The sequence below is a fragment of the Athene noctua genome, chromosome 4 (assembly GCF_965140245.1).
Source record: "Athene noctua chromosome 4, bAthNoc1.hap1.1, whole genome shotgun sequence".
In the NCBI taxonomy this organism is placed as follows: domain Eukaryota; kingdom Metazoa; phylum Chordata; class Aves; order Strigiformes; family Strigidae; genus Athene; species Athene noctua.
The window spans coordinates 62,907,949-62,918,795 of record NC_134040.1 but is presented as its reverse complement, the minus strand read 5'-3'; the positions used below and the strand labels follow the sequence as shown (position 1 = coordinate 62,918,795).

General features: G+C 42.5%; 1 protein-coding gene across 2 annotated transcripts in view; it reads left to right on the top strand.

The window, feature by feature from the left end:
- Positions 1-7,985: 7,985 nt before the first annotated feature.
- Positions 7,986-10,847, top strand: part of SMARCAD1 (SNF2 related chromatin remodeling ATPase with DExD box 1) — a 43,581-nt gene continuing 40,719 nt past the window's right edge. For both annotated transcript variants that reach the window (XM_074905572.1, XM_074905571.1), the window contains exons 1-2: positions 7,986-8,207; positions 8,469-8,739. In XM_074905572.1, the coding sequence (XP_074761673.1) occupies positions 8,538-8,739 (202 nt within the window). In that variant the 5' untranslated portion in view covers positions 7,986-8,207; positions 8,469-8,537. The remainder of the gene's footprint in view (positions 8,208-8,468; positions 8,740-10,847) is intronic.

Sequence of the window (10,847 nt, the reverse complement as noted above, 5' to 3'; positions counted from 1 at the left end):
TCTTAGCGTGCACTTTCAAGCTTATACTCCTCACCAAGTTGTTCTTCCTTGAAGCAAAAAGTGATTAGTCTGTGATTTGCAAATTATATGGGAGGTCTCAGCTGCAGGTGACCAACCCAAGATCCCTGAGAAAGATGCATGTTCATACACTTCTGAACCTAAGTTCCCTTTAAAGTCCTGAGGACTGACAATCTGTTGTCCACAGGATCACTATCACCTTGAAAACTCAGTTTCTCATACTCACTGGTTTGTTTCTAAAGCCTTGTTATGGTTATCTCTTCAGTCATCAGACTTTGGGCTTTTATTGAAAGCCTTAACATGCTAGTTTTCCTTGCAATGTACAAACTCTAAATACAGTATAAAGAGAAATTTTAAAATGTGTTTATAAACAGTGGGAACTGTCTTGCTGAAGAACTGCATCTAATTAATAAACTATGGACATTTTTTGCAATGAAACTTAGCAAACAAAGGTGCTGCGTAAAAAAGTATCTTCAAAAGTCTGTCTGAGGTCCTCATTCTAGGTCCATTCTCAGCATTACAGAGAGCAGCTTAAGCTCACTGCCATAGCATCCTGTGCTCATCTGGTGGAATCAAACCCTAAGTACATACCTGGGTTTTTTTAGACATGTCAAGTTTCTGGCATCCAAACAATTTAGGAAACATTATAGCAGGTTTTGTCATCCACAGATGTGTTATAAGAAACTTCCCCAGGCATTACAGCGGGTTTTGTCATACAAAGATCTATAATGTAAGAAATATCCCCAGGTTTTAAAATAACATCTTAACCTCAGAATAATCTTCAAAATGTAATCCAGCGTGCTTCCCGATCAGTGCTGTTTTATACATAATTGCAAGGCTTAGTATTACACTGTGTATTTCACTAGTTAATAACAACAGCAGTTACTTATAGGAATAAGACATGTATGTCCATTCTTATTGTTCCAAAGGTCAAATATTCAGCAGTTCAGGCAAAACTGATTTTGACGAAGCTGCATTTTCTCCAAATATATTTAACTCAAGGATTAAACAGCAACTACTGCTTTCCTTTCCAGTGTAGTTTTCTGAACCAATATTAATTCTAAGTGCTTAGGCTATGTAGGTTGCCACTAAATAAGGGGTGTTGAAGGAGGGCAAATTGTGCCATATTTTAAATCATCTAAAGATAGCCTTGCAGTCCCACAGTGAACTCTGCATGGGTGATCTGCTGTGCCCAAAGGCAAGTTCCACGGGAGCAGGACAAAATGTGAAACTCCTTGATTGTTCCAATGAAACTGATATTCCAGCCTTAGACAGATTTATTTACAACTCAGCATGTAAGGAACAGATCTGGACAGAAGTCTGCCCTCTGGTATAAACCATAGATTTAAATGTATTTTATGAAGATGGGCTTTTCATCAGGTAACCTACAAGGCTAGTTCTGACTAATCTGCTTTCATTTTTTAGAACAAGAGGAAATGTGAAGTGTAATATCGTAAGGTTCACACCTTCAAGAAGTACATAAAATGGAAATGGTACCAATCTTTGCAGCTGCCACTCACAATAAAATTGCTTCTCCAACAGATATGGAAAGCAGTAAAGTTTTGTTTTGGTTCCCCCCCCCCCCCCCCCCCCGACTGATTCCCCCACTTAAACAATTATTCCAGTGCTGGCATTGCACACAGTTTAACTACTTTAAGATCATGAATGGACTTTGGGAAAATATATAGCACTTTAAAAGTAATATTCATATTTTTGTAAGCAAACAATTTATAAATGTCTCCATATTTAGATAAAATAAACTTTTTCAAAACCTTATTTCATAAGAAGAAAGCATTTCTGGGGAATAACTAGTGGAATTCTACTCTTTGCATAATCAGCAACAGAATGGGCATTACTCCTGTGGATCTGTACCACTAAGCATACTTCAGGACCAATTCCTGATTTCTGTAGGAAAGTTTATAAGAATCATATTATGTATGATGAGCAAGATACAGGAACAATGAGGAAAGCCTATCAAAGCATGCAGGAGGAGCATTAATAGATAATACTTGGCCAAAGAAGAACTCCCCTGATGTAGGCATGGTGTTGCTGTGTCCCTTTCAAGACCTTGCAGATAAAGGCCAGAGGTGATGCCCCAGGAGAATCTGACAGTGCACATACTCTAGTTTGCACTCCTAACCATGGCACGCTATCATAATCCTGAAAAGGTATCAAGTGCTGATGCAACTTCTCAGCACCCAAACCATCCAGAAATACCCTTTGGGCTTTTCTCTGAGATTGCTTTGGAAGAATATCCCCCAGTTGCTCTGTTCCTTCCAAATACAGCCCTCTCTCATCAAAATGAAGCTAGTTTAGACAGAAAAAAAAAAAAAAAAAAAAAAAAAAGGCTTGAATGAAAATGTCTGTTGAGTGTCCTAAGAGCTTAGAGAAAATTTAGCACCTTCCTTCTGTAATTATTATTGTAAATAAATAATTTCACAAGTGTCAAAATGGTATCTTCAAATGACTGTAGTTTACTACAGGGAACGGTTTGGCTGCTGTAACATTTAGCCCAGTTTCCTAGGAAGGACAAGCTTCCAATCAGGCAAACTCTCCCTTCCTTCTCCTCACAAAAACTTCTGAAATAAACATCCAAATTTCAACTAAATTTGAAAGAGAAGTCCTCAGAATAAGTAGAATTTGAAGCGAAACTCAGAGAGGACAAGGCAGAACTGTTCTGTTCCACAGTCAGCTGCTCAGCATATGGAGCACATGCTATGGTGAGGCAGCTCTTTGCTAGGTGAGGGTATCATGCAGGACTTAAATGGGGAGCGAGGACACTAGTAGAGAGGGAGAGAGGAGGAGCTGAAGGACAAAGACCTAAATTAATAGGAAACCAAGCCTCATTAACTCTACTGTTCCAAAATAAAGTTGTTTACCTTCTCACCGAGCCACTAAAAAGTAAGACACTGGCATACAAAGGAGAAGGACTACTTAAAATGCATGTAAGTCTTTGCAGGAGGAGTGCAGCCAAGTGTGGAAGGCTGGTGCTGTGCATATTTGGGTTGAGCATGCTGCCATTTCAATCTCTGGAAAAATAACCACCATCTTTACTAGTGCAGAATCCACTTATTCTATGACATGATTCTACTGAATCATACTGCATACTTCTCCTGGAGCATCATGCTGGAAAACACATGACAATAAACCTCAACATACTACAAAAAAATCAGTGGAAGTATCATAGATGCGTAGTTTCTGAAAAGACATAGCTATCTGAGAGCTAGGCAGGTATTAAAACATGTTTAGCTTGATTTCTGAGATAGCATTTGCCCAAGTGAATGAAATGGGCAACAAACACAATGTTCTAAATTCAACAGTCAGTTTTTCTCTCTCATTTCTTAATCAAATACATATAAAACCAAAAAGAGAAACTGGCTACTTCAGAGAAGTGGAGGAAATTAAAATACCTAAGATGTGTTTACTTTTTTACAAGTAAAACAAACAAACAAAAATTATTTTCTGTAAGATAAATCTCAAAATAATAATGCTTGAAATAAACTATCTCAAATAACCTCAGGTGAGAAAAAAGGTACTGGAATAACATTTTTCTGGTAAACATGAACCACACTAGACACTTTCAAGGTATCTTCAGACACAAAAAAAATGAAACTCATGTAAAGTAATACGAATACAAAACCAGTCATACTACAAAACCAGTCTTATGCTCTTATTCTTCCCCAAAGGGTGTTCTTTTTTATTGTCTGCTGAATAGAATAAGCTGTCTATTCAATGGACAATAAAAAGGAACACCCCCTTGGGTAAGAGAGAAAAGAGACAGCTCTGGGACGGTTCCGACCTGAGGCCTTACTCTATAATCACTGTGCAGCTCACACATCAAAATAGTTTGGATATTCATATATTTAGGTATGGTGAGGTTGCTACAGCAACGTCATGTACTACGTACAATTTCTATTGCTTTTCCAGCTGCAGCCGAACTAGTTTCAACATTTTATTAGGGTGGGTTTTTTTTCTTTTTTCTTTTTTTTTTTTTTTAATTTATGATCAAGTACAAACCCATCTGCATTTGACAGCTTGTCTTGTTGCTCACAATTTATAACAAAGCAGAAACACTTCCCACCAATCCTATACAATATTTGGGGGCAAGCCCCAACAGATGTGTTATGAGGATCTATCTGTGTCACAAACCCTCTTGATTTTATACCACAGTGCAACTTCTGTGTGTTTTCACATTGTTATTAACGTAGACTCTTACACCCCCTTTTTAATAAAAAACAGCACCCCTACCAATATTTCTTGAAGTGACAAGGGCACAAAAAGGGCATGAATCGAAGATGAAAGAAAAACAGTTGAAAAAAAAGAGACTTGTTAGGAATGGCTATAGACACATTTTGTCTTGACTCATTGTTTACTACTGAACAATAATTTTACTAATACCTTGCCAATTTGTAAATCATGATATAAAACACGTCTCTTCCTATCTGGACAGATTTTAACTCCTATTATCAAACCCTTAAAACTGACTTTACTTCTACTAAAGATAACGCAAATTCAATTTGCATCAATTTCAAAAAGAGTAATTTTATATCTGATATTTTTGTTTTCTTTTGCTCCTCTCGGTGTTTGGGCCATTAACATATATCTCTGCTCTATAAACCTTCATGCTTACCTCAGAAGGCCCACATACCATCTGGTATGCTCCTCCCTATCATTGGCGTAGCAACAAAACTGTAGCTTAAGAAAAACAAGTCAAATTTAACAGCTCCAATGTTGCATGTAAAGCAATTCTGTACATAAATAGATTCTTTTCAAATTTTTGCTACCATTCTTCCAAAAAATCTCACAAATCAACCTTCAAAACAATAGCAGACAGTAATCTGTCAGTTCTCTATTAAGTATGAGCTGTCTAACTGGTGTCATTAGCACCTCAAAAAAGACATTTTGCCTGCCTTGCTTGCCAGGAATTCACGATAGTTTGTTAGTAATACTAATACCTATCAATTAGTCTTTTCAAGTTCAAAGCACTGTAAAAAACTGAAATAATCTGGTGCAGCATTTTCTAGGTTCATGCTAATTCCTGTTAACGCAATGCTTTTAGAGTCTGACATGTTCTGGAGTGTTGAAATTAATAATCCCTTTCATTTTCACTGTTTTCTTAGCTTGTACTTGCTTTCTCTCCCAAGTTCTGGAATTCATGTCGTCGTTGTTTGTTTGTTGTTGGTTTTTTTTTACCACAGGACTGGTGGTCCTGATTGTCTTGTTGAGTCACAAATACAGACTGACTTGAGTACATGCTCCCCTTTACACTTGCTTTCTCCAGTTTCATCTTTCTCTTCTCAACTCTTCTATTATTACTCTTCCAACCTTTTAGTTCCATAGCCTATTAATCTCTGTACATTTACCCTCATTGTTTGACTGTGTCCTTGAAGTCAAGCAATGTGGCTTAACATCTGTCATGTGTATTTTGTTATCTTCTCCTCCTGGAAAGAGTGGTCTAAGTCTTGTTAGGATTCTGAAACTATAGATGTTTGTATGTGTTGCTATAAGTTTGTGTGAGTCCGTCACATCGGAGATGCTGACATTAGTACTAACCACTTCACAAAGAAGGAGATGAGTTCTGTGGTGGTTATCAGGTCCCAGGAAAGAGCCAAACCCCTATGCTCCAGCGAAAGGGTCCTCATGGCCCATCCTTTTGCCTCCTGTAACCCTCACCTGGCTTAGCTTCTGATGTACCTGTGAACTGCTTTATTCCCATTTTGGGGGGTAACTTGCCTTTCAAGTGGGTGGAATTTCAAGTTGGGAGTAGCCCGACTCTCTGCTGACAGGCAAATCTATCTCCCCTTTTCAGGCCAACCTGCCGTTTTCTATATTTATCTTACTCTGAGTTACAAAGCAGAATTCTCCTATGAAAGCTCTAGACCAGTTGACTTTTTATACGTCAATTGTGTCTCTAGCCGAGGCACTCATCCTTCTCCAGCACAATTTAGCCCTCCTCAGATGCTAACCTCAGGTGATCTCTGCACCATCTACTGTTCCACCACCAGCCACGTCTGCAAATCCACCTGTGCCTTGGCATCCACCTCTGCAGATGAAACCTGCCTTCCATTCAATTTACACACCCAGCTGCAACTTATATTTGAACTTGGGATCAAGACAATGCAGCTTCCAATGATTTTCAACTCATCTGCTATCTAAATACTAAATTAGTATTTGATTTGGAGGCAAGACATCTTCACCGAAGCTTGATTTGGAAAGGGGTTCCACCAAATCCTTTTGCTCCTTAGAGCTTATCTGCCTGTTCAGTACTGAGTTTTATTTTCCTGTTCTAGCACAGACCAAAACAACAAATTGTTCTGCTGCAGCCCTGAGGCTGGAATAAGAGGAGACACTACTGATAAATATGAAGAGATGGGTCTGTTATTTAGATGTGTGAGATGGAAAAGCCTTTTGAAGCCCGTACCACTTCTCCTTGTCATTTGCCTGATGGAAAGGGCAGGAGAACTGGAATCAGGCACAAATGAGTCAAACAAGGTGCCCATGCTGGGTGAACATGACTATCAAGCACCACAATGTGTTGTAAAAGGCACAGTGGCAAAAGGAGCACCAAACAACTCCCATGAGAGCCTCCTTCAGGAAACCAAACTTTATTATAATTTTGATGATGATTCAGTATGAGGTAGCTGAGACCCAGATCTGCTGACTAGTGGTGATAGAGACTAATTCTGATAGAAAGAAATTTCCAGGTAGAGGTAATATATGTGTAGGTGGCATTTCTGGAAGTACCTGGATCACCTCCAACTTTCAGGCTGTAGCAGGCTTGCCAGACAACACAGTTCGCCCTGCCTCCATGCAGCCTGGTAGTAAGTAAGGCTGACAGTGGCACATAACCTAGCACAGCACAGCCATGACCCTCGCTCGGGTGTTTGGGTTACTGCAATTTAAATGGCACAACACGCCAACGGTGAAGGAGCTGTCTGTGAGCGTGGTGCTACAAGGCTGGCGTGACAGACAGGGAAGTGGTGCTTTTTTTTTTTTTTTTTCCCTGTTGGCTAGCACAACCTCTCCAAAATGTTTAAATAGCTGCTGCACCTGGGTCTCTACTATAATTCCTGCCAGGCATGGAAGCCCTTATTTCACAGGTGACTAGTATTTGAAGGGCAGACGTGTAAAGGTAGTTCCAGTACCTCTGCTGCTTACAGTATGTAAGGACACCATTTCAGCCCTGGTAACATGCTCAGTGCAATGCCAGCTGACCCCACCGGCCACTGCCTGCACACCACCACACGGCACCAACTGAAATCCAGTCAGGCAGCGGGCCCTGAGCCGAGACTTTGAAAGATGTTTTTCCCTATGTCCTGCTGAAGGGACACAATTCTGGAGGCATGCTGTGAAACCTAGGCTGAAAACTGCTCTAAAGCTTGTGGTTTACAGCTCCAGAGCTTTTATGATGGTCTCTTCACAGTCACCCACCCAAACTCTTCAACCTGTGGGGGGCTGGTAGGAGAGTAATACACGATCATTCGGTATGAAAACAGCATTCATGCGGTACCAGGGCTGGAAGCTGCACATCTACTTTGTCACCACGGTAGCAAAGTTGCATGGGGCGGCAGTGGATGCCAAACGCCGAAGGAGGCGCAGCCGCCGGCGGGCCGGTCCCAGCTGCCCTGACAGAGCAGGTCCCGCCGCCGCGGCCATGCCTGCCCAGGCCCCGCGGGAGAGCCCCGCGTGGATGTGAGGCGTCCGGGGACCCGAGGGGACCCTCAGGAGCCGCGGCCACCGCAGGGTCGCCCCGTGAGGCCGGCGCGGCGCTGCCCACCCCGCGCGCCGCCCCTGCCCCGCGGAGGCCCGCGGCCGCCCGCGCGCGGAAGGAGCCAGGGGCCGCCGGTCCCCACGAAAAAGGCGCGAAGGCGCACGCGCCCGCGCGCCCCGTCCGGACGAGGTGATTGGTGGGGGCGTGACGTCAAAATCAAGCGCCGCCGCCGCCGCGCGTCGATTCTGAAGGGAGCGGGCCCTTGCTGCCGCCATCGGGGAGGGTTGTGTTTCTCGTCGCCTGGGCCGCATCTCGCCGGCCCCTGCCTCCCTTCTTCTCTCCCCGTTTCTCTCCGTGCCGCGGCGGCGGCCGCCAGGTGCCTTGGGGCTGGCCCGGTCTGGCCGGCGCCACTGCCGCTCCCTTCCGTGCTTCCCGCGGCCGCCCGCGCCCCGCCGGTGTCGGCCCCGGTGCGCGGCAGGTGCGTGTGGGGCTCGTCGCGGGGGCCCGGGGCGTGCCGGCCGTCGTGGGGAGAGGAGGGAGGCTGGGGGCACGGGAGGAAGGCGGTGGGCAGGGGTGGGCAGGTGCCTCCCCGGTGTCTGACAGCGCCGCCGGGCTCCTGTTTTCGTGGGAACGGGGGAGCGCCCGGTCGGCGGGGCCCGCCGACCCTTCCCGCGGCCACTGCGGCGGCGTTTTTCTGAGGTACAGCTGATGAGCCCAGCCGCCTCGTTCCTCTTCCCAGCTTTTCCCACAGAAACTGCCTACTCGACCCCACTTGTTCCCCCGCAGACAGGAGCGGTAGGTTAAGAATATGAGTCTCTACAACTTGGACCGCTTTCGCTTTGAGAGGAAGATTAAAAACGCGGAGCAGGAAACCGTGTCTCCTTCGGCAGCCCAGGTGCAAGTAGCTAATTCTACTTCAGCGGGTGGTGCTGCAGGAGGGGATGAGGATGAAGCTACAGATGATAGCAACAGGCCAGATACTCCAACTTCGGATGTGACGGAGATAACTGGTGAGTCAGGGGTTTTGTATGTAGCATAAGAGAAAATGTAGAAATAAAATCGTTACTTTTTATCGTGGGGTTTTTTCCCCTCTTTGCTTATTTTACAAATGGACTTTTCTGTGTGCACATATTTCACAGCAATCTCCACAAAAGTGTCCTTATTTGTAATGGTGCTTGCTATAATTGAACCTGGACACTTACAGCCAAGTCACAAACCTTCTGATAACTAAAGCTGAAATGTTTTTTTTCAGTTGAGTAAACAAGTTGCAATTTAAGTGTTTAAAGTATATTATGATATTCTAGGTATTATCTTAACTGGTAATTATTTTACACTAATACATTACTTCAGGATTTTCAAAGGAAAGAAATCCCTTTTTGTTGTCCAGTAAATGCAACACTATATAGACATGACTTTTTAACTAGAGGCCTAGGCTAATGCAATGTGGAATATCACAGATAAAAACTGAAAAGAAAAAAAGCAGTTTCTTTTCAGTTGGGCCTGGTTTTATAAAGAGCTGAGAAACCTGCTGCTGATTCTGACAAGCTGATTGTGTTAATAGTGTTGTAGCAGTGTTTGTCCTCTTTCCTGGCAGCAGCTTGTGGTTTTCATGGAAATGTGAAAAACTTGCTTGTGTAGCAATTTATTGGTTTGTTTGGCTGATACACTAGAGATGTGCTGTTTCTGTTTGAATTCATCAGTTAATACTAATAAACAACAGTAATGGCTGTCAGTTGCATAATTGTGTTCACCAGTAGCTTTTCTATTACTGAAGGAGTAAGAATGGAAGAACAAAAATTATTTTTTGCTGATTAGTTTATATGTTTTGGACATTCCATGTAACTTCTGATACGGATGTCAGGATACAAGTGGCATTGATCGGATAAGCTTTGTCTATGCACTTAGTCAATAACAGAGCAACAATATCAGTTGGTGTGGCTTAACTACATTTGTTTTGCATGCAACTTTCCCTTGGTGGAAGGCAGTTTATCACAGTACTTTATCTATGTGATAACAGAGCACCTTTCATGTACAAGGAGTTCCTCTTTTAAAGGTGAGCCAAATCAATATTATAGTGGATTGATATTTATTATTTCCTGAATTTTGTCTTTGTGCAGGTTGACTGTTTTTGGTTGACTGGAGTGTTCTTGTGTTTACATTAGTAAATATCAGTTGGTGCTTTATGTTTAAAAAATTACCAAAAAATCCTCTAAATCCTGGCTCAAGTGTTGCCAGTCTGGAGTTAAGTAGCCTGTGCACTAGCAGAGAGGATGTTTTAGTAGCAGGGAGAACTTGACACAAGAAGCAAGCAACTCTTAGTTGTGGCTTCTGCACGTGTGTGCTTTGTAATGGATTACATGAAAAAACTGGCATTCTGAGAAAGTGCACTTTGGAACAGGTGTTGTCTTCCTGTTTGTAATAAGTCACTGTCCTGTGAGGTGTAGGAGTCACTGAATGCAGGTACCCTTCTTGAACTCTGAACATAGATGTCAGGTGATGGATGGTGCCATTTTTGTGGCTTACTTGTGATTTTTTTTTTTTAATACTGTGTTTTTTCCTTTAATCTACCTGTGGACTTGACTTTGTCAGGGCAAGCATGTAGGTAGAGCATAACTACCAAGGCCAACAAACTTTGGAGCTTGTTTTTCAAAATACTGGTCTCCCTTGGCTGATATACTGCAGGGGTAGGACTGACTGAGAAGGGATGTAATATCCGATTTAGAGGCATGAGTATGAGTTTAGGTATGAAGTGATAAAAGGAAAGATGAAGGGCAGCCTAAAACAGGAACTGTTGTGGAAGGCTAAGTAATTGTGAAGAAAACTAGTGGGAGATGATGGTAGCTACAAGTAAAACAGAGTAGAAGTGCAGCCAAAATTTCAGCAAGTGGCTTACTTAAGTAAGAGTCCTTGGACACAGATGCTGGTGTAGAACTGGGGTGCTCATTAATATTTAAAATTCAGATATAATTGCTAGTACTTAATGCTTCATCTTTTACAGATACTGAGTGTTTAAAGGAGTGGTTTGATATTTTTTTCCACTTTTTTGCACATCATTGTTTTGTAACCTATTTAAAGGGATTAACCTTTTAGAAAATCATTCTTTTCTACATCTATAGAA